Source organism: Chenopodium album, chromosome 12, assembly GCF_948465745.1.
Source record: "Chenopodium album chromosome 12, dcCheAlbu1.1, whole genome shotgun sequence".
Lineage (NCBI taxonomy): Eukaryota > Viridiplantae > Streptophyta > Magnoliopsida > Caryophyllales > Amaranthaceae > Chenopodium > Chenopodium album.
This window is the reverse complement of record NC_137845.1, coordinates 10,904,423-10,928,466: the sequence shown is the minus strand read 5'-3', so window position 1 is coordinate 10,928,466 and position 24,044 is coordinate 10,904,423. Positions and strand designations below refer to the sequence as shown.

The window sequence follows — 24,044 nt, the reverse complement described above, 5'->3', positions numbered from 1 at the left end:
CTCATTAACGAGGCTCTCTGAATTTAAAAAATGCTCATCATATACGTAGGAATTGCTTATGCCATTACTTCGATCAGGACTTCTTAACCTGGCCTAGAGAGAAGACATTCATTTCAATCATTCAATCTCTTCCTAATTCTCTCCTTCAAATATGCGAAAATGACTTTTTTTGACTTTCTGATAATGGTAGGTAGGCCCAGATTTTTTTGTCTTGTTTATGAACTTCTCTTATCCTTAAGGTATCAATAATTTCATTACTCTTGTCAACAGTTACTCATTCACTAAATTCGCGTTTCCAGATTAACTTTCTAACAAAATTCTCAATATCAGCAATCATTGAACATTCGTACAGAGTAACTTTAGTAAATAGAATACTGTGATCTAAAAAAAAACAACAAATGAGAAACACAACAGTATGACAAACTTTCACCCCACTTTTTTTCTTCTCCGAAGTTGACTTTAATAACAGAGTTAAGAAAGCATCAACACACAACAGAAATAAGTATGGAAAAGTTAGATCCCCATATCAAAGACCCCTAATCTGGTTAACATGGCTTGAAATTTCGATCACCATTCACCTTCAAAGAAAAAGAGACACTCAAAATACAGTCCATCACATGATATGATGTATCCAACACTCACAGAAGCCCATTGTTGACATTACTCATTTTGGAAATTACACATATCGAGCAATTAGTTTTATTTGAAATTTCCAATTTTCTAAAATAAAAGAAAAAAATAAAAAACCATCTTTCTCTCTTCTGCTTCTTTATGCTGGTTCACACCTTAATGGTCCGCCCTATATAACTCACCACTCCACCGTCTCTATGCCTTTACACATCTCTCTCTTCTTTCTCTCTCCTAATTTTTACATTCGTTCTTTTGTAAAATCAACAATTTTGGGTCCTTTTAATTTTACCCCCATTTTGTGGTTTTATGCCGGAATCATCAATTCATCATCATCAGGTAGTTTTTTTCACCAGATCAGCATTAAAAAAAGTGTGGATCTATTAAATAAGGCTCTCTAAAATTTAAAACATGCTCATCATATAAGTAGGAATTGCTTATGCCATTGCTTCGGGAAAGACTTCTTTACGTGGCCTAGAAAAGGCATTCATTTCAGCCATTCAATCTCTCCTATATTATCTCCTTCAAACACGCAAAAGTACTTTTTTTTTTTTACCTTTCCGGTGATGTAGGTAGATCTTTCTTGTCTCTCAACTTATCTTATCCTTAAAGTATCAATAATTGCATTTCTCTTATCAACAGTTACTCATTCACTACCAGCGTCTCTAGATTAACTTTCTGACAAGATACTCTACATCAGCAATGGTTGAACATTCGTGCATAGTAACTTTAGTGAATAGAATACTGTAAACTACAAAAAAAAAAAAAAAAAAAAAAAATGAGGAAACAACAGCATGACAAGTTTTCACCCCACTTTTTCTCTGAAATCGACATTAATAACAGAGTTGATAAAGCATCAACACACAATAGAAATAAGTATGGAAAAATTAGATCCCTAAATCAACCCTCACTTCTTCTCTGAAAATCGACATTAATAATAGAGTTGATAAAGCATCAGCACATAACAGAAATAAGTATGGAAAAATTAGATCCCCAAATCAACCCCCACTTCTTCTCTGAAATCGACATTAATAATAGGGTTGAGAAAGCATCAGCACACAACAAAAATAAGTATGGAAAAATTGAATCCCCAAATCAAAGACCTCTTATCGGGTTAACATGGCCTACCATTCATCTTCAAAGAAAAAGAGACACTCGAAGTACAATCCATCACATGATGTATCCAACTCTCATAGAAGCCCATTGTTGACATTAACCATTTTGGAAATTACACATGTCGTGCAATAAGTTTGATTTGAAATTTCCAATTTTCTAAAATAAAAGAAAGAAATAAAAAACCGTCTTTCTCTCTTCTGCTTCTTTATTCTGGTTCACACCTCAATGGTCCGCCCTATATAACTCACCACTCCACCGTCTCTACGCCTCTACCCACCTTCTCTCTTCTTTCTCTCTCTTAATTTTTTCAGTCGTTCTTTTGTAAAATCAACAATTTTGGGTCTTTTTAATTTTACCCCCATTCTGGGGTTTCTGCCATCAATTCATCATAATCAGGTAGTTTTTTTCTCAAGAATCTTTAATTTGTTTATGTTATTATTGATGAATTTTGATCGGGTATTGTCAATTTGTTGTTTGATTGTGTCAATTTGGTCAATTGAAGTGGAATTATGATTTTAGGGTTTCTGATTTGAATTTTGTTAATTGGGTATTTGGGTGTGTTTGAAGTTACATAAAGATTGAATTTTTAGGGTTTGGGAGCTTCTTGATTTCTTATTTTTGAAAAAAGATTGCATCTTTTTCATGATTTTTTTTTATTATTATTATTTTTTTTTATAAATATTTTCAATTATTTTGGAAGAGGGGTGTAAGAAGTGAAGTGGAATTTGAAGCTTAAATTCATGCAATTACTGTGCTCAATTTTGGAAGCATGCTGAAAAATCATAATTAATTAGGGTAATTTGAGGGGTTTCACATGTTTTTGATGTTTGTGAAAGGAGCTAAAACAAACTAAGTGTATGTGGTTTTAGTTGATCTGATATCTAATTAGTGTTTTTACATGCTTTAAGGGTTGTTAGGCTGCAGCGTTTTATATGCGACTCAAATTGTTTGTAGCATGAGCGCAAGGGTTTCGAGGGTTATTCCTCCCAAAAGTACCGGCCGCAACTCTCAACGTAGTAAAATGGTATTAAATGTTGATCTCAATGTGCCACCTTCTGATAATCTCTGTGATGTTGGGACATCGAGCCATGCACCACCGGTTGATCAGCAAGTTCAACCTGGGCAACAGTTGTCTGCACCACAAGTTGTAGTGCCAATTGACGTGGATTCGTTTGATGACGATGTTGTTTTATGCTCTCCTAGGGCCTTTGCGGAGGTAGATTGTTTTCCTTTTCGTTGCTAAATTATAGTTGGGGTATCCTTCAAACTTGGCATGTTTAACTATTGAGTTTGAATGGTTGTGTTTTAATCTAATTTTCTTACTGCAGGCAAAAAATAATTCAAGGAGGAATCAAACTAGAAGTAATGTTGTTGTTGACATTGATCAGGGTAAGGGATTTCTCTTCATCATTTCAGATAAGGCTTATATTAGGTTATGGAATAATCCTTTTCTTACACTTTCCTGTGGATCATGATTTTTCTTTATTTTGAGTTTAGAATAGAGTATTTTTTTTTTCTTGGACTTGCTTTCTTTTAAGTGTGTAATGAGTTGTACTGTTGTTGAAAAATGTGTGGTGCAAATGTGCAATGATTACAAACCTTAGGTTTTGTTTGTTTCGTAATTGGATTATACATCTTGATCTTGCTGTTGAAAAATGTGTTGTGCAAATTATTTTCATTTTGAGTCATGAATAGAGTATCCTCATCTTTCACAAACTTAGGTGTTGTTATGTCTCCTTATCGAGTTGCCTAATACTTTGCTGTGAAACTTTTGGTTTAGAGTTAGGGGAAAGACTTTCCAGGATTATTAAAAGGCTGAGAGTCTTGACAGTTTGATATCTGAAGTGGGTGAATTGTGGATTTAATGTCCAAAATGAGGGTTTCTTTGTTTATTTTGGTGTATACAAAAGATGAAGGATATCTGGAGTGATTATTTTGTGGTGCAGACTTTTTTGAAAGTTCTTAATGATAGGTTACATTGCAAACTCTTTATACTTGTGGGAGAATGCTGGCTACTCTAAGGATATCGGGTTATGCCTTTGACAAGTTTATGAACTAAAACTTGTTGTACATTGACTAAATCAATTGATGTACACATACACACTCTTTATAGCGCACCTTAGGTGCAAGGTGCAGCCAGATGTGAGAGCTGGCGCTTTAGTTCTGCAGGAAAAGGCGCACGCCTATACGATTTTTCTCTACGCAGGGGCAGAGCTCTTTGCGCTAGTTGTAGGGTGTCAATAGATTATGTTTAAGATATTTCTATAAAAAATATACACCATGTGGCTCTACAACGGTCAGATTTACTTTAATATTAGAGGAGTGATAAGCCATGTTCCACAATTTCATTTGAAGAACCCTAGCTATTTATCACATTGCCCTTTCTCCGTTTTTCATATTTTTTGTAAGACTTATCTAATACAAATTAATTTTAAATTCTTTATATATAAATAGTGTGCCTCACCTACAAGGCACGCGCCTTTGCCTTGCGCCACGGGTCCAACGACTTTTGCGCCTTGCGCCTTTTTAACTAAGCTTATATTTCAACATATCAGTTTTAATGATGCATGCTACTGTACTTATATATAGTATCATAGAGGCTAATCATGAGGTAGTCAGGTTTCAGTAGGATCATATTGAATAAAATTCGTGGAACTATAAAAGTGAAGGTGATGGTTTTGGGATCTATTAGTCTCTGAATAAAATCTGGCACACTTTGTTGGCACTATTAGTATAGTAGATGGTTTGCAGGTTCTGTTTTTGCTTAATGAATGTACATGGTAAAGTTCATAGAATTTGTTTTGCGTGTCCAAATGTGTTTTATCTGATACATGTGCTATTGACAAGTTTTATTTTCCTTTCTTTTACCAAACTGCAATGGACTTATTTTTGCTGTATGTTTTGTTTTTGGAATAGAATCTTCAAGCAGAGTTGCTGCTAATAACCGTAACAAGCGACAAAGAGGCTCAACAAACCCACCTGTCATCAATTGTGAATCATATGTTATTCCGGAAAGGCGCGGCAATGGCGTGGTAATTGTCATATATTTCGAGTCTATTTTCTCTTCAGTATGTGTTTTCCTGTACTCTAGCCGGCTATTCTTGTTTCTCGTTATAGTTTGATCAAGTAACCAAACTTAATAAAGTGCAAGGTTTACAAAGGGAGAGGGTAATCTCTTTATTTCCTTAATTAAGTTTTAATGGGCACAATTGCAAAGGCTTTGTATGTACTTTTTATAATTTTTACATTTGGTAATATTTTTTTTGAGCTGCTAGTATACCTACCAAATTTTACTTGGTTCAGTAAGGAAAGTTTGGGTTCTGTCTATTAGGGTTGTGTAATATGGCTTGTTTCTCTTGGATGAGTGTAAAATATGATGGATTGATTTGATTTTGTTTGATATATTGCTCAACTTAGCTTGGAATGTTGGCCTAGAATTAGCCTAATAGCTGAATTGCTTTTTCATGGTTTTTAAAAAAACTTTCCTGATCAGTTCGAATAATTACTATTGTGACCCCTAGCATAGCTGCTTCAGTACAGTGAAATATGGTAATTATTTTTGCCTTTTACAATGCTCAGAGCCTAGATATGGATCTGAGGTAATTTCTCTCCATTTTGATCTATACTTTGGCCTGTTTTTGTAAAATAGCTGGTCATGATACTTTATTGTCAAGGTGAAGTATGTTAGATGTCTTCAGTTGTTGTGGATTCACTTGCTTCAATCGTTATGTTTTATCGTCTCACATTTGCTATTTGATTAGTGGTTTTGGCTGCTTTACACATGGATGGTTATTTCAGGTTTTGGAATTGTATTTGTAGTGATAATCTGTGATGTTTGGACAGGTTTTAGTTGTAGGTTTTAGGCATTTATTATTTAAGTAGCTGATTGCTGTTGGCTTGATATTCTCTGCTTTCTTGATGTTAGTGTGGAAATGGTAAGAGTTGTCAAGCGCAAACAAGAAGCATGGTTGCACCACCACCACCACCACCACCTCCTCCTTCTCCTCCACCTGAGCCCACATTCAGTTGTCCTGTTTGCATAAGTCCATTGGTTGAAGAGGTGACAACAAAGTGTGGTCACATTTTCTGCAGGGCATGCATTAAGAAATCAATATCTACTCAGGGGAAGTGTCCCACCTGCAGGAGAAAGGTGACAATGAAAGATGTAATCAGGATCTACCTACCTACTACTAGATAAATTTGAGGTTTGTTCCTGCTTCTATTATTGGCATTACCAATCTCTCTGCTACCTGTTCATTTTATCAGTGCATACCTTGAATGTATCTGTTAAATGATAGTCATCTGATGTAATCATCACAATTTTTTGGGCCCTACATCATTGATTTGGTTGTGCCTTGTCTTTTTGTCATTAATCATGTGTCTTATCTGCAATACGCCCTTGAAGCTAAACAACTTGTTCTATTTATTTTTGGACATAGGTTGCAGCTTTATCTGGTGTAATGTTGTGACTTCATGAACTCACATGAATTTGACACTGGCCGAGTTTAATGCTTTTGATTTATGGGGCCTGTACTTTCTCTTAGGTGACATCCCAATCAATCAATCAATCAATCAATCAAAGCCTTAATCCCAAAAGTGGGGTCGGCTAACATGAACCAAATTTGATTATTCCGTGTAGTCATCAACATAAATCTTTCTCCTCCATCCCTTACGATCCAAAACTTCATCCTCACGTAAATCCATGCACTTCATATCCTTCCTCACTCCTTCCAACCAAGTCATCTTTGGTCTCCCTCTTCCTCGTTTAATCCCTCCATGGTCCCACTCTTCCACTCTTCGCACCGGTGCACCCTCGGGTCTCCGTCTTACATGTCCAAACCAACGCAGACGATTTTCCCTTAATTTATCTACAATGCCCGCCACACCTACTTTCTTGCGAATAACCTCATTTCTGATTCTATCTCTTAAAGTGTTTCCACACATCCACCTTAACATGCGCATTTCCGTAACCTCCATCTTTTTAATATGCTCTTTCTTAGAAGCCCAACATTCTGTACCATAGAGCAACACTGGTCTTATGGCAGTCCTGTAGAATTTTCCCTTCAACTTTAAGGGAATGCTGCGGTCGCATAACACTCCCGTGGCCGCTCTCCATTTAAGCCACCCTGACTTAATCCTGTGGGTCACGTCTTGATCAATGTCACCATTCTTCTGGATGATCGACCCTAGGTACTTAAAACATTCACTCATGGTCAAATCCTTTCCATCCAAACTCACCACTTCATTGCTTGTCCCCCCCTGAGTGCCAAAACGACATACCAAATATTCAGTCTTACTCCGACTTAGCTTAAACCCTCTAGATTCCAACCTTTGCCTCCATTGCTCCAACTTGACATTAACCCCATCCTTAGTCTCATCCACCAAAACGATATCATCTGCGAACAGCATACACCATGGAACCTCATCTTGAATTGGTCTAGTTAATTCATCTAGAACCGTTGCAAAAAGAAAAGGGCTTAATGCAGACCCTTGATGCAATCCGATTGTAATAGGGAAATCTTTTGTCAACCCTCCGCATGTCCTCACATTTGTTGACACATCCCGATACATATCCTTAACTAGGTCTACATACCTTCGTGGGATACCTTTCTTCAACATTGCCCACCAAAGTATCTCTCTTGGCACCTTGTCATATGCCTTCTCTAAATCAATAAAGACCATATGAAGATCTTTCTTCTTTACCCTATAAAACTCCATCATTTGTCTTATCAAATGGATTGCCTCCATAGTAGATCTCCCAGGCATAAAACCAAATTGGTTATCTGAAATGCTTGTGCATGCCCTCAACCTTTGTTCAATCACCCTTTCCCACAACTTCATAGTATGGCTCATAAGCTTAATTCCTCGATAGTTAGAACAATCTTGAGCGTCTCCTTTGTTTTTATAAACCGGGACCAAGGTGCTCTTCCTCCAATCTTGTGGGATCCTTGTAGCCGTCCATATCTTGTTGAAAAGGTTTGTTAACCAATCAATACCAATCTTACCCAAACACCTCCACACCTCTATCGGTACCCCATCAGGGCCAACCGCCTTCTTAGGTTTCATCTTCCTCAGTGCAATCTCCACCTCTACTCTCCTAATCCTTCGCACATACTCCATGTTGATTTCTTCATCACTCATAGAGGTATCTCCTATCACAACTCCATTACTTCCATTAAATAATTCATCGAAGTACCCCTTCCACCTGTCCTTGATGCCCTCCTCTTGCACTAGGACCATTTGGTTCTTATCTTTGACACACTTCACCATGCCAATATCCTTCCTTGCCTCTTGTCTTCTCTTTGCCATCTTATAAATGATCCTTTCTCCCTCCTTGGAATCAAGCTTTTCATAAACCTCCTGATATGCCTTTTCTTTTGTTTGGCGAACAGCTGCCTTTGCCTTACTCTTAGCCTCCTTATACGCTGCAAAGGTTTCATCACTCCTACATTTTCCTAAGGCTTGATAGCATTCCCTTTTTTGCTTAATTACTGCTTTCACCTCTTCATTCCACCACGAAGTATCTCTCTGTACCGAAGTTCTTCCCCTTACTTCCCCTAAGACCTCTTTGGCCACTCTTAGGAAACAGTTCTTCATTCGTAACCAAGTCATGTCCGGATCCACCTCTCCATCCCAATCCGCTTCTTCAATTACCTTTTCTGTAAAAACCTTAGCTTTTGCATCCCTTAGGGTCCACCATCTTATCCTTGGTTCTTCTTGTCTAACTTTTTTCTTCGCCTTCTCTTTCAGACGAATAGTCATTACCAATAGCCGGTGTTGGGTGACCACACTCTCCCCTGGGATAACCTTACAGTTTATGCAACTTTGTCTATCTATGCTCCTTGTGAGCAGGAAGTCTATTTGAGTTGCATTTGCTCCATTCCGAAAAGTTATCAAGTGTGAATCCCTCTTCTTAAACCAAGTATTAGCCAAAATTAAATCATATGATTGGGCAAAATCCATAATAGCTTCACCACCGGCGTCCCTCTGCCCATACCCAAAGCCTCCATGGACACTCTCATAGCCATCTCGGCTCGCCCCAACGTGCCCATTTAGATCCCCTCCAATATATAACTTCTCTGAGTGGTGGACACCCTGCACCACCTCGTCTAGGTCCTCCCAAAATTGTCGTTTCTCTTCTGCATCTAAACCCACTTGGGGAGCATAAGCACTGATAACATTCACAATCTCCTTGCCACATAGCAACTTCAGCCTTATCAACCTATCGTTCTTCCGATAGACCTCGATCACCTCTTTTGCCAACCTCTCATCGAGAACCACACCAACTCCGTTCCTAGCTCCACCATTCCTTGTTCTGTGGCTCGTTTCTTGCCCAACATACCATACCTTATACCCCAAAACCAAGCCTCGAGCTCCTTCTCCTGTCCATCTTGTCTCTTGGAGGCACATGATGTTCACGCGTCGTCTTTTCATTACTTCTACCAATTCTGCTGATTTTCCCGTAAGAGACCCCACATTCCAAGAACCAATCCGCAAACTAAATTCTTTTCTCCCACGCTCCCTCCTGATCCCAACTCCAAGCCCTTGATTATTTGACACCACAATTGGGCAATATGGCGCGTCGCTTCTGGGCGACGACCTAGCAACCCTTACATACTTATCACTGCACCCGGGTCTGGGAAGTGCAGCGCGTCGCTCAGTAGGGAACGCCCCAATGGCACGCCCTTGCTCATTTGACACCACACTCGGGCAATGTGGCGCGTCGCTTCTGGGCGACGACCTAGCAACCCTTGCATACTTATCACTACACCCGGGTCTAGGAAGTGCAGCGCGTCGCTGAGTAGGGAACGCCCCCACGAAAATATCTGTTTGGCTCATGTCATGGGATGTGACAAAGTTTTATACTGGCTGTCACTGGCCTACCGTAACCCTCCTCCTTTATCCAGGCTTGGGACTGGCAGCGGGAAACCCACTGGCGGAGTTTTAGGTGACATCCCAATCTTTTTTCTATTTTCATTTGTGCTCTGGATCGTATTACATTGACCACCAGATTAAGCTTAAGGATCTGGATGATAGGCAAAGTTGTAAACTGGAAAGAATTAGTCCTGAATTGGTGGATCTTGAACATAGGCATGATTCTGAGAGCCCTACTTAAAATAATGAGTCTTCATGCCACCTTCTCCTTCTCAAACCCCAAAAAAACATGTAGCCCTACTTAAAAAGCAAATAGCAGTCTTCCGCTCTAGTCTGTCTTGTTATTGTGAAGCCCTAGCTGGTCTCCTCCTCCTTTAGGCAATGCTTTTGTTTTTATTGATGTGATTTTACTCGCAACCAACCTTTGTCTATCAATGGGGGGTTTTAGATAACATTACTGTATGCTGTTGGGGTAAGGTGGTGGCTTGGTGTCCTCTCATCCTAGGTGTGTTTCGTTGGATATTTGTTTTTTATTAACCGTCTTTGCTGAGGTGTTTGTATAGCATGCTGGAATCCTTTTTTGGTTAAAGTGTTTTTGAAAAAAATATGAAATGGACTTGATAGATAGGATTGAATTGTTTTTGTCTGGTTTATGGTTTGAACTATTTTATATGGTCTAAATTTGGTGACAAAATGTTTTTAAATCATCATGCCATACCCCACCTGGACTTGTATTGCCTCCAACACAAATTTTGTTGTCTGCCTTTGTCTCTCTTACCTTCTTATTGCAATGCAAGTATTGTAATCCAGCCTTTGTTCTGGTGTGGATGTATGGGCTTTTGACAACCAATGGTGTGGGACAGCTAGGGGTGGCCGTCAGCTGAAATCTTGGGGTTTGGGGACTGCTGAGAATCACCCCCTTGCTCTAGTGCCATTGACATCATTTTGCTTTGTTTATACTGGTATCTAAGGGTTTGTGTGTGTGTGTGTGTGTGTGTGGTAGAGTGGTAGTGGTAGTGGTAGTGGTGGAGGGAAGTGGCAGGATATTGAACAAATTGACTGATTTCCTTACTGGTTTTTTAACCAAATGACAGTTATAACATCGGTGGCATAGATTGTATTATCGTGAATTTGTGGTGGTGCTTGGTGCCAAGGAGTTTTTGTGTTTGCTTGCTTGCATGTGCTGTATAAAATTGTTCTTGGCTGTGCATGATGGTGATGGTTATGGCTTCCTCCTGTTGATTGATTATCAGTAGTATTTATTAGACCTTTTCTATTACATATTTGTTCCTTTAATATATAGTAGACGTATCAAATTACAGAGTTTATTTTTTGTTTTGTGGTTATTTATGCAAGTATCATTTAATTTGATCTGTGTTTCCAAAAAAAAAAAAAAAATTTAATTTGATCTGTTCTATTTGAAGACATGTGACGGTGATTTTGTATTGGACAAAGCTGGTTGGATTGAAATAATGTGATGTATTTTTTGTTTTATTCCTCAATGATGGAATATCTTCATTTAATACAAATTCAGTAGGTTTCTAAGGCATATTGTTTCTCTCCTCCTCATGGGTTGCTTGTATCTTTTATTGGATTTTGTTGCATTTATTCAATGATCCTCCTCTTGCCCGGAAGATTGAAAACCTTTTTGTATGGAAACTGTTGTAATTGTAATTTGTGATGTAAATGGCAATTATTTTGAACACCAAATCCTTTGTTTAAACCTGTTATGCTAATAAAAGCTACGCCATATCTGGAAATTTGTACAAAAGCTCGCTGAATTTTTGGTCTTTCTTATTTTTAAACAGATTCCTATCTATTCATTTCAAGGTAGGAAATTCCTGATGTCTTTTGATGCTGGTGGAGGTTAGAAAGAAGTCATTGATCTTCAGCAAATTGTTAATTAAGCCTTCAATTTATAAGAAAAAGGACTAAAAGGTTGGGGAGTATCCCCATTTGCCAATATTCGGGAGTTTGTAAAGTGATGTCCGTTGTATTGGTGGAACTTCTGATGCCCTAATTTAGGTTTTTCTTTCTTATTTCTTTCTTCTTTCTTTTAGCATTAGCCATCGGGGCTTCAAGGTTACCTCATCCCATTGGGTCATATTATTCAAATGTTGTGGCTGTTGTTGACCTTTGATAGAGATACTATCATTGATATTGTTGGCAATATAGATTAGACAAGCTTATCAAAATGATTTGTAAACATTCAATATTATAAATTATTAGATGGATTGGTTTTGGTTAAAACATTTGATGCCATATTGGCAACAATGTTCTATCTTATGTTCTGCATCTTTTGCCAATTGTATTCTGATTACAGGAAAAATTGTTTCAGCTTTTTTAGCTGATAAGTTGTTAAGACTTATTGCCCCTTTTAAAGGGTCAGTATTCTTGTGGCTCAAGATTTCAGTATTGTACTCTGATAATTTCTCCTACAGTTGCAAAGGGTAGTGGTTCTATATACCCAAGGATTTGGTTGTTGAAGAGCTGCTTAACATGCTATTCTGTAGTAATTTGTATTGTTTGTTCCTAGTGCAGATGCGCAGTGCAACCTTGCTTTTCCAAATAGATTAGAGAGTTATTTTTCTTGGTTTGATAATTTGTTCTCTGTTAAAAAACTTTAAATGGTCTGTTATTTCCCCATTTTGAGACATACTTGGGTGGATGTTGTGATTCACTGATTCAGGCCAGGGTCTCGCCGGACCCATTTGCACAGTCCCCACATGCGGTGCAAAGGAAGAGGTTGAAGGAGGGTCTTAAAGTTTTTTTGCTTCTCTAATTCTTCTCTGTTCTCATGGCTAACCTTGCTCAAACCTGCAAATTGTGTGCTAACAGATGAAATAAAATTATATGAGAAAAAAGTTTGTTAAGATGCAACCCTTTACCCTTGTATATTTTAAAGGCTTAACAACAGGAATCTTATAATAATTCGCGATTTTTTTTGTTTAGAGCATGAAAATAACAGTGACATTGCAAACTTCACCAAACAGGTAAAAGACTTTATTCATAGTTATTACATATACTTTTAGCATAGTCAGGTGCTCAGATCATGGTGCAGCTGCTACTGCTTCAGCATTCGGATTACCCTTGTATAGGCTTCCTTTGAAACCATGGAAGAAACCAATTCTGCCAAAAGGACCAAAGAGAAACCCAGGCCTTCCGAGGGGGAAGACGCCAAGGAATGGGTGCCCCAATAAACCAAGACCTTGAGGCTGATAGACTTTGTCCTCTGGCACGACTCTTCCAGACACGGAACCAGTGAGGACTGTCCCGAGGACCAGGACTAAAAGCAGCAATGTTGCAGGCAGTTTCATCATGATTTTTTCTTCTCACTCTTTCTCAAGATATTGCTCTTTTGTATGATATAAACGTGCAATGAAGAACTGGTACATATACATGAGTGACAGAAATCGAAACCGGTATATGAAGTACTGTTGTTTAATATACTCTGCACTGACAAGATGGTAAAAAATGGGGGTGGTTCTTATTTTGGTTATCAATTTGGTAGAATTATTACTAGAATTTTACACAAGGTGAGCATGATCTCCACTTTACAGAAAAAGACGATGTATTGCATTCTGTTTTAGTATGTGTTAGTTGTTCAATTAGATGCATTTCAGCTTCTTCACCAACTTTGGAAAAGTTTGCTCTACCCTTGAGTAATTTGTATCAAAGCAATTTATTGGCAGTATTTTACCATTATTCTGGGTTGATTCTGAAACTAGATCATTAAGCTGAGCTAATGCAATACACAGTTCATTGATATGGAGCACAGTGAAGATAGAATGTTCGAGGCTAATCAAAATCTGCATTGTCGGTCGGTGCCATTTCGTTTATGGTTTATCAGAAAAACCATAGCTGCAAAATTATGAAGTATGGAGTATTAAGTATCCGCAACTATGCTGGCAACGGAAACTCCTGATTTACAACCAAATTCCCAAATGATGAAGAAAGCAGTACTATAAATTGCACCAAATAGGCAAATACTACATACAAATTTAATTGGGCCGGCAGAGAGCTAGTGTTCTTCCTGATTCTACGACGAAATCAAAATACTTTTTTATCAAGTGCAAAAAGAACGCAAAATAATATAAATGCAAAATCAACCTCAATAACTAGGGTATACTGAAAATAAACATGAAAAGAGCAAGAAAAGAATGATCATTGTCTCTGAGGCTTCCTTCTCCATTCAGTGCGTCCTCGGTTGATTTCGGACCCATCGGCAGATAATCTCAACAGATGCAAGAACTGAACACTATCATTTTCGTCTTTACTTGATGTGGGAGCTCCATTTGTTCCATTCTGTAATATGGATTCATTTAATTTTATTGGTTCGGCACTTGTGAGAGAATCTACAACATCATTACGCTGACACTCTCGTCTATAGTCCAAGGTGATGCTTCGCAACTCATGAGTGTCCACGAGTTCTTCAGGAGTACTCTGCCAAAAGATAAATAATGTTAATTGCAAATTATTAGACCATATTGTTGTTACACAAGTACACACTCACTGACCTGATGGGAAGAGCATAGAAAATACCCGATTAAATATAAAGTTTAGTCTTACTCATGATGGCTAAAAATGACGTGACAACTAGATGAACTTATTCCAAATGGATGAAAGTTCACACATCATTTTGGTAAACAGAAAGCCACCTATGATGGAAAACGAGAGTCTGCAAAGAACTCGCAATAAAAGGACCTCAACTCACCTCCAGTGTCCATCCAATGTAGGTGACATTATTTACATGGTGGTTCATGTCCAGATCACCTCTTCTGGGCTGTATAATATTCGAAACACAAACAGTTTCATGTTAGTTAGAATAGAGAAATTCAAGCGCAAAAAATAAAGACACATTTGTAAGGTATTTATGCTCAACAATTTAACAATCTTACCACCAGCCCTTGTTTTGAATATTGAGCAGGATCTTCCAGCTTTGATATTTTCTTCAAGCTATTGTTGTTTGGCTCAGGAAATGCTAATCTACGGATGTCATCACATAAAAGAGCTATAAGAGAATTTTAAGGGTAAAAAGAAAGGTCGGTAATTCATCATAAGTCAAAGATACAAAGAAAGCAATCATTAGAATGAGGCATCACAATATATTTTTCAAATTCTAGACAACCACCTTGTATAGTCCACCAAGAGGGACATTACAGAGGAACTGAGGAATCCAAGTATAAGATTTAATTGCTGGGTGAAGGGTTGTGCACATTAGCTAGCTTAGTTGGTAAAGTTGGGAGGGGTAGGGGGTGACTTCCGAAGATTAGTATTATTATTAAATATTAATTATCATTATAATAATTATTAAATATTATTTAATTATTATTTTTATTAAAAATTAAAAATTAGTATTATATTTAAATATTAGTTATTATCTTTAAATATTAATTTATATTATAAAAAATCAATTATTATAATATTAATAATAAGTATTATTATTACTATTATTGTCATTATTTTTTTTTTTTGAGAAAATATTATTATCATTATTATTTTTACTATTATTATTATTATTATTATTACTATTATTATTATTATTAATTATTAATTATTATTATAAATCAATATTAATTATTACTAGATATAAGTCCGTGCGATGCACGGTTCTAGTAATCATTTTATTTAATTTGAAATTGTGTATATTTATAAAGATCATTCATTAAATATATGGATAAAATTCCTAATATCATAAGATAATTTTTTTAATTTTAACACTAAAGTTATCTTTTATTGTTTTATTTATTTTATGTGACGCTTGAATTTAAAATCCCAAACCTTATTCACTAATTTTGCTTATGTGACAATTTAAATTTTTAATTCAAAAAAGAAATGACAAATCTCGTTTTTTTATTGACTAAAATAAGTCTTTTGCCTATGCGTTTATTTAATATACTCGTTCTGTTTATTAGTCTCATTTATAATCGTTTAACTATAAAATATTATGGGAAATTAGTCATATGAGATTTAGTTTTATTCGTCTCGATGAGTACATTATTAAAATCAAACTTTTACAATATTTTCTAGGGAGAGATTAAAGATATTTGCGATTAAAAATTTGCATCCATATATGTAAAAAAAAAAAGATAATTGGTTTTTAAAAATAATTTAAATTTTAATTATTCTCTATTCGTTGTTTTTACCTATGTGTTAAAATTCTTAAATCTTATTCGTCACTTTTGCTTAGGTGGCGAGTAAATTTTTTAATTCTAAAATAAATTATTAATCTAATTTTTCATTGGACAAAATAATACCTTTTCTTATGTAGCGCGCCAAATGCTCCCGAAAAATGCCTACTTTATTTATATATATTAGATTTTAATTATTAAATATTAATTTTTAATAATATTATTATTATTAAATATTAATTATTTATTGTTGTTATTATTAAATATTAATTTTTAATAATATTATTATTATTAAATATTTATTATTATTATTATTATTATTATTATAATAATTCAATATTAATTATTATTATTTAAATATTAATTATTTATTATTATTATTAAATAATAATTATTATTATAATAATTCAATATTAAGTATTATTTTTAAGCAGAGCACAGCAGGGCAGAGCAGATTAGATTCAAGCAGAGCAAAGCAGATTGAAGCAGAGCAGAGCAGCTCTAAAGAACGGGGCCTAAGTGTGTTGTGTTGTAATTGCTCTACCTAAACCTAATGATGATAAGGAAGAAGATTAAGTTAAAAGATTAGAATAGTCCACAGCCAAGATAAAATATACCCATGTATTCTGATCATTCAAGATGTTTGTGTATTTATTTATTTATTAATTTTTTTTTTTTTTGGAAAGGGGGGAACTAAGGAATGGTTGCAAAAATCCTCCTAAACTCTCATTGCTGTTTATGCTAGCCTAAAGGAGTACACAAAGGTTGCAGCACCAAAACTAATGCAAAATCCCATCAAAAGTGTATATGAAATTTCTATGTCGCTACGCAACGCAAGGCATGCAGATAAAATTGTATGAAAAGATAACAGGCTATCCTTTGAAGATATTGATTATATGCAAGGAAGAGAGACACTGAAACTTACAAAAAGATAATGGAAATTCATCTCCAATTGGGGCTGATGCCAAGCAGAACTTTGAGGCATACAAAGTGTACTGTCCTAAAGATTTTATTTGTCCACTACAAATCTACATTGAAGTTTGCCTTTATTGGTGATTGCATCACCTAAAAATTAAGTATCTAACTATACAAGTAAAAGACAATATATAATGAGGATTCCCATTCCTCTCAGCTACTGTCCACTCTACTGGAATTCTTACACATATTCCCTAAGAACGTAGTCCTCTCAGGCTCTCAGCCTTAGACTCAAACGATGAAACCACCACAAGTCCACAAGGCAAGGAATTTGAGCACAAGAGGTGCAAGACCATGTAAATTTTCAGGGTCCAATTGTATACTATCTGGTTGTCACATAGATTTAACGAGATCTTATACACAACCATGGCATGCATATATCCATCTTTCATAACTTTGCGTTTGTTTCATTTGCACTTATCTAGAGTATATTGTCTTTCATCAATGATTGATCTAAACCAAATCTAGTTTTTAATAAAAACCCACATTAGACAATAGGCAGAGTTTCATTGCCAAAGAATTATCACATCATGATTGTTCTGATTCTTCTGAACGCTTGGAAATAGATCAAACAAGAGATAATTGAAAGGCTGAAGGCATATTAGACACTTAAATTCATACCTACATACCAAGATTCATATAATGAAAGGGTTCAAAAATGTGATAATGAGCAGTAAACCAGCTAATAAACTACAAATGCAGGATGACAAAAAGGGAAGCATGGTGAAGACTACAACTAAGATACATCAGAATATATTGCAGTCTTCAGTCTTCTATCACACTAAAAATGTACAGGCAGATATATTAAAATGCTCACCGAAGCTCTTTTGGACAATATATTAAATATTCCTCGCCAATTTGAGGAGTAACTCTTTCCAACCTTCTTGTATCCATGTTCATCATCACCCACTTACTGCAATAAGAAAAAGAAACTGGTTAGCAGCCATCTTCAACAAAAACCAATACAAGTTTTAGGCTTTTTTAAAATGCACCAAAGATAATAGGTTTAGGGCCTATTCTCATTTACTGAGCTGAGCTAAACTAAATATTTTATGAGAAAAAGAAATTAGGAACTGGACTGAACTGAAAATAAGCGGAAGAGAACAGGCCCTTATTATTCATCGGTAAGAGGCCACTTCTCTTTTTATTTATTTACATATTATTTATTTATTTATTTTTGGGTAGGACCGGAGGGGGGGGAGTTGACCATACAAAAGCCTTTACAGTTGCCTATATGGTACCAGACGACATTCCTATCCCAGTGGAAACTAAAATAAAAAAAATCCTTACTCAGTTCCCATCTTCCACTATTGTAAATAATGAACATAAATCTAATACGCCCACGGGTTTTCTGATTCAAATTGTGCTTTAGTGTCATCTGATTCAACATAGAAGAAGAAAGGCTAATTCCATAACGTCTAAAATAAAATTTTCAATAAATTTTTCATGACAGAAAATATACATCTAGCAAACAGTCTTTTGTAAGGGTAAATCCTTATGTAATTTCAACCTGTACACTGTACAATACACATTTTATTAAGACACCAATCACACAAACATTACCTACAACGAATGAGAGAAATGAGAAGAAATAGGTCTGATGACGGGAAATTACCTAGTAGCTCTTCCAATAACTTCACCATTTGCATAGTCCTTAAGAACGAAATCACGCCTCGTCCCAATTTTTCCTTCAGCTTGGCACCACGTCTCTATCTCTACTACATCACTCCTGCACCACATATAAGACATGTCAAAGAATAACACGTCCTGGAAAACCTCAACAGCAATAGAAAAAGAAAAAAATACCAAGCTGGATATCGGTAAATCTCAATGTGCATGCGCGCAGTCACCCATATGAGATGAAGCTTTCTCATGGTAGGGGTTGTTGCAAATCCATCAGTTGAGAATCCAACACTTTGTGCATGGTTGCACCCCACTTCCTACATCACAAAGACCCCTTCAACATTAAAATGGAACAGAATACAGCGTGTATTCATAAAGCAAATCCTGTAAGAGAAAAGATCTCTTAACAGCACTTTAATTACAATAGTTGTTTTTCGAATTGATACCAATATCACGCATCTATGCATAGTAGAAGATATCGGAAAATGACAGGAAGAATCAGTTCATGGAAATTGCATAAAGAATTACCACCACAGTGTAACACGATGACTATAACACAGATCAAAGAATAATCAAAGACGTGATCAAATGAGTCTTAATTCAAAATTTGGCATTTACGGAGTACAAATTTTCAATGGTTCAAGTTCAGTATCTCTTGAACTACGGGTAACAACAATCTTTGTCATATGTTCCTTGAAAAATAAAATGCCAAGCTATTGGTGTAACAGCCATAAGAAGTCATTTCATGCTTCTGTGGACCATAATCACAATCACAGCCATGATCCCAATTGTTTTATGTAGAAGACTACTCCTTCAAATGATCATTGACAAGACCAAAAGGTAAAACGTTAAACTTCCTTGCAAATGACATCACTATCAAGAATCAACTAGACAAGCATACATTAGAAACTTTTTAATCAAGCTTATTTTAACTGATGTCACCAAAATTCCAGCAAAACTTTCATTTAAAAATCTCCTCTAAAGGATAAACTGCCAAATTCAAGTCCTCAAGGCTCAAATCAAACACGTTAAACAGCCTTACATCAAGATCATAAACCAAGAAGGTTGTTCCATACGATATAAAAATCTTAAATATGAGAGAATTCTAAAATCTATGAATCCTGAATGATACCCAGACAACAAATAACTGACTAATTCATACTCCATATCGCTGAAACTTGTTAATCCAAATTCAGCAATTACCACAAAGAATTTTAACAGCCCAATAATCCAAATTTACCAATAAACATGTAAAAAGCCAAAAGTTAGACAAACTCATTGATCTAGTTTCTCAACTACAGCTCATAAACCAAAACTTCATCAAATCCAGCAATCCAAAATTCAGCATTTTACCACTCAAAAACTTGATCAAACTCATTATGCAAAATTTATCAATTATCCATGGACCATTTAAAACCAATTATGCTTCATTATTCCAAATTCACCACTCAAAAGCCAAAATTAACCAAAGTACCAAACCCATAATTCCAATTCACCAGATTACTACTCTAAACCAAAATTTATAAAGCTTATTTTACCAAATTCACCACTCAAAAGCCAAATTTAATCAAAGCTAAGATTCCAAATTCACCAGAGTGCTACTCGTGAACCAAATTTTTTTACCAAATCCATTAATCCATATTAGCTGATTTAACACTCAGTAACCAAATTTGATCTAACACGTTAATCAAAATTCACCAAATTACTACTCAAAATGCAAACTTTCATAAAACTAATAACTCTAATTTCACCATTTTAACACTGATAAAACAACACTTAATCAAACCCATTAATCCAAATTCAAAAATCAAAACATAATCTTCACCCACAATTAGAATTTCATTAATTGACACTCATAAACCAGAATTACACCAAACCCATTAATCCAAATTCACCAATTAATCAAACCCATCATACAATATTCACCAAATTACAACTCAAAACCCCAAACTAAATCATACCCATAATGCAATATCCACTATTAACCACTCAAAATCAAACAAAAAAACAAAAATTTCCAACAAGTTAAAAGGAGAAATTACCTGTAAAAGATTAGCAATAGTTTCAACAGTAGCAGTCTTATTAATCCCAACTTCATAACTCCTCACAATAAAATTCTCCTTATAAGACAACCCATCTTCAGTCAAGCTTCCTAACCGGAGACGGTCCGCCAACCCGATCGAACCCGACCCGTTTTCAGTTTGGGTTAGCCCGTTGTTACTCGTCGTTGAAACAGAAACAGACAGATCAGGGCGTTTCGAGCACGGAAAAGAAACGTTTCGGCGACGATTCAAGTTAGGGAGGATTTTGGGAGAACCCCAGAAACTGCATTGAGTAAAAGATTGAATTTTATCACTTACTACATTGCATGATGAATTCAACATCGTGATTTATGATCTCTGATTTTGATTTTCAGTGATTTTTCTCTGTTTCTATTTGTGAACAAATTGTATAATTTTCGTGGGTTTTAGACTGAGTTCGATAACATCGAAGAAGGTTTTTTTATTTTATTTATTTGGCTCTGAAATTTATCTTTTATTACAATTGGGACGATGGAGTCACTACAACTGTGCAACTAAATTAAAAATAAATTTAAAAAGATGCAGGTGAGAAAAGTCTACTTGTTTCCCATAAAATTAGGAGCAGACTTTTTGGTTCTTTTAGATTTACACATGTGATCGATATTAATAACAGTAAATTTTTATGGTAAATTTATTTTTAACTCCGTTTTGGGGAGGTAAAAAAAAAAATCAATTTTAACCGCTTGGAGTTGTAGTCCACCCTTTTATGACGTATGGAGTAAGGGCATAATTTGATTTGCTGAAGTGAAGTGAATAGAACTGAACTGATTAGAGCTAAACTGAATATTTTTTGAGAGAATGAAATTAGGAAAAGAATTAAATATTTTATGAGAGAAGGGAATTAGGAACTGAACTGAATCGAATCGAACTGATTGGAGCTGAACTGAATTGAAATTAAGCTGAAGTAAGCAGGGGCTAAAATCATAATATATAATGGGTTTATGATTTTAATAACAGTAAATTTTTTTGTGTTTTTTTTTTTTTTTTTTTTTTAACATTAACTTTTTTTTTGGTAAATTTACAATCCATGTCAATTTAAAATCCGTTTTACTTTCAAAAAAATAAACTCCACTTTGCGTAAAAAAAAATGTCAATTTAATTGCTTGTTGTCAACCCTTTTAAAACAAATTATTTATAATTATTTCGTACTTATGTTAGTAGAAATTATTTGAGGGGATATTAGAAATTTTTTAAAAACTGTTTATCAAAAAAAAAATAAAGAAATTTTTTAAAAACTATTTGATCTCAATTATTGAGTAGGTACTTCGTAACTTAAAAACTGTGTGGGTACACAAAAGAAAATCATCCACAAAGCAATTTTTGTAGCATCATATAAGTCAATTTGTATATACAACAAACAATTAAACGTGTTAAATGACTAATATGTTCAAATAAGTCCAAGTATCCACATTCAATTCATCAATCAATCATCAATCAATTACATAATACTAAAAGCGAATAAAAAAAACATTTGTCAATATTGCATTAAAAAATTTCCCTCCGAAAGTACCTTCTTAAAATAAAAAATAAATCAAAATTGTTATGATATTTGTTTTATATAAAATAAAATATAATTCCTTTCCAAAAATATTAAACTATCCATTGTAAATGTTACATGTAATTTAAACATTTTCTCTTGCAGGTTTTTAATAATATATACCATATTTTTAATACATGAGTCATTCTATTTATATAATTTTATAAAATTATTTTTAAAAGTAATTAACAAGGGATTTAAGCTAGTTATAACAATAAATACTTTCATTTAATTTTAGACAAATACTTCGCAATACATATACTATTAAGTCCAAAGTAAGCTGCTATATATTCACTATTAATAAATTACAATAATATGTAAAACAAAATCTTGTGAATTAAATATTTAAATGCGCCTTAATTAAGTATGATAAATAAAAGGATCAAAGTACCGAAAAAAAAATTAAGGACAATAAAAAAAAAATGTTAGGGTATTTTATAAAATTCTTCATACAAGACACTTTGATTTCAATAATTTGACCTAAAAATTTTATTTGCTTTTTTTGTTTTTTCTTACCTCTCCTTATTAACACCTTTAATAAATTGAGGCCAAAGGCTGTTACTTGTTCTTGTTATTCAGTGAGTAGTTACTCTGTTACTGACCGACCCTTAATAATCTACTCTACCTGACCTAATGTTTTTTCATATGTCTTGCCAAACTTTGTGCTCGACCCTTTCCTCTTTCTTTGCTTTCATCTATAATATTGCTTGATTAAACCTTGAAAGTCTCGACTAATACTCCTTATGCGTCAAAGTAGTTGTATGGAGGAAGGAAATTGTGCTTTTAGCACAACAATTAAACATAAATCTACTTAATTAATCATCTAGCTAGACGACGATAATTGAGTATGAGGATGTTAGACAAATGGCCATATATTTCTAAAAATCGACACTTTAATGTTTATGATACTCATTATAAAAAAGAAAAACTGACAAGAATAATCTCAATTATGGGCATTTTGTTAATAATAAGCACATTATTTGATTGTTTTGAAACGCTAACTATGTAAGGTATCTTTCCAAAATGATTGATATTTTGAGTGATACGAAATACCACCCTACACTAGCTACATTGGCTATTAATTTTTGTGTGATCAACTTATAACAGACCATTAATTGAGGCTTTCTAACATAAGTTCACTTTAGTTTGGATTATGGTTAATTCATAGAGAGCATAAAAAGGTGGCAAAACTTGCAAATGATAACATGACTACTCTCATCTAAATCTAAAGATAACCTCAAGATCAGCAAAAAAAACTCTTAACAATATTTTGCCAAAAACACAACTTTTGCTACTCTTGCTAACAAAAGCAACAGTCTAATAATAATAATAAAAAAAAAAATTATTACTATTTTCCAAATGAGTTACAAGGGCACTACAAATTATCAAAAAGGGAGAAATTCGAATTTGTAACATATTGTAAACAAACCATCAATCTTTGTTAATAGGCCGAGACCTCATATACCCCCAGTGTCCCACAAAGAGATCAAGTGCATGTTATCCAGATCCTCTGAATTATTTCACATAAAAAACTTAAGGTTTAATATCATTATATATGCACCCAAATCCAGAGGAAAAATGGACCACCCAGGTTTGGTGTCCTTAGATGCATAACAAGTGGATAAAGAATTTTTCAGCTTTCTGTTGCACAGCTTATATGCTCGTGTCTGTAATAGAGCCATAAAATTAGTCATGTTGATACCATAGCAGATATCTGAACATGAGTAATTGACAGTTTATACAACGGTATACATCAATATTCAATACATGGACCATGCTACCACCTTTATATGTCCTATTATGTGCAGAACAGCTAATTTAGTGTCTGTATGAGAAAACTTTGCCGGCTTGTTTGTCGTCTCTCTCTTGAGATAGCCGATGTGGTATTGAGCCCAAAGAAGGGGTCGGGTGAGGATGGGATCTTCTGATCTCAAGGTTGGGAAACCGAAGAGGACATGAGGTACTAAACTGTACCATATGTCCATATTCCACGATCCTCATGTCAGCTAGCTTAGTTGATGATAAGATGTGAGGAGAGCTGTATATAACATTATGATTGGTGTCAAGCTGTCAACGACT

At 35.0% G+C, this 24,044-nt stretch overlaps 2 protein-coding genes across 3 annotated transcripts; one reads left to right on the top strand and one right to left on the bottom strand.

Annotated features, from left to right (window-relative positions):
* The first annotated feature begins 1,888 nt into the window (after window positions 1-1,888).
* LOC145570315 (uncharacterized) lies at window positions 1,889-11,747 on the top strand. 2 transcript variants are annotated; one of them, XM_081629354.1, is made up of 6 exons: window positions 1,889-2,139; window positions 2,661-2,959; window positions 3,072-3,132; window positions 4,660-4,775; window positions 5,669-5,948; window positions 11,427-11,747. In XM_081629354.1, exons 2-5 carry the CDS (start codon window positions 2,699-2,701, stop codon window positions 5,939-5,941), a joined length of 711 nt encoding a protein of 236 aa, XP_081485480.1. In that variant the 5' UTR covers window positions 1,889-2,139; window positions 2,661-2,698; the 3' UTR covers window positions 5,942-5,948; window positions 11,427-11,747. The 2 variants fall into 2 exon arrangements, with proteins under 2 accessions (XP_081485480.1, XP_081485479.1); XM_081629353.1 differs by having other exon boundaries at window positions 2,652-2,959.
* Window positions 11,748-13,537: 1,790 nt separating this feature from the next.
* LOC145571962 (oleoyl-acyl carrier protein thioesterase 1, chloroplastic-like) lies at window positions 13,538-20,733 on the bottom strand. Its single transcript, XM_081630976.1, has 7 exons — window positions 20,390-20,733; window positions 18,531-18,664; window positions 18,340-18,453; window positions 17,542-17,637; window positions 14,517-14,604; window positions 14,333-14,401; window positions 13,538-14,061 (listed from the first exon to the last, which is right to left on the bottom strand). The coding sequence occupies exons 1-7, from the start codon at window positions 20,729-20,731 to the stop codon at window positions 13,783-13,785; spliced, it is 1,122 nt and encodes a 373-aa protein (XP_081487102.1). The 5' UTR covers window positions 20,732-20,733; the 3' UTR covers window positions 13,538-13,782.
* Between the last annotated feature and the right edge of the window lie 3,311 nt (window positions 20,734-24,044).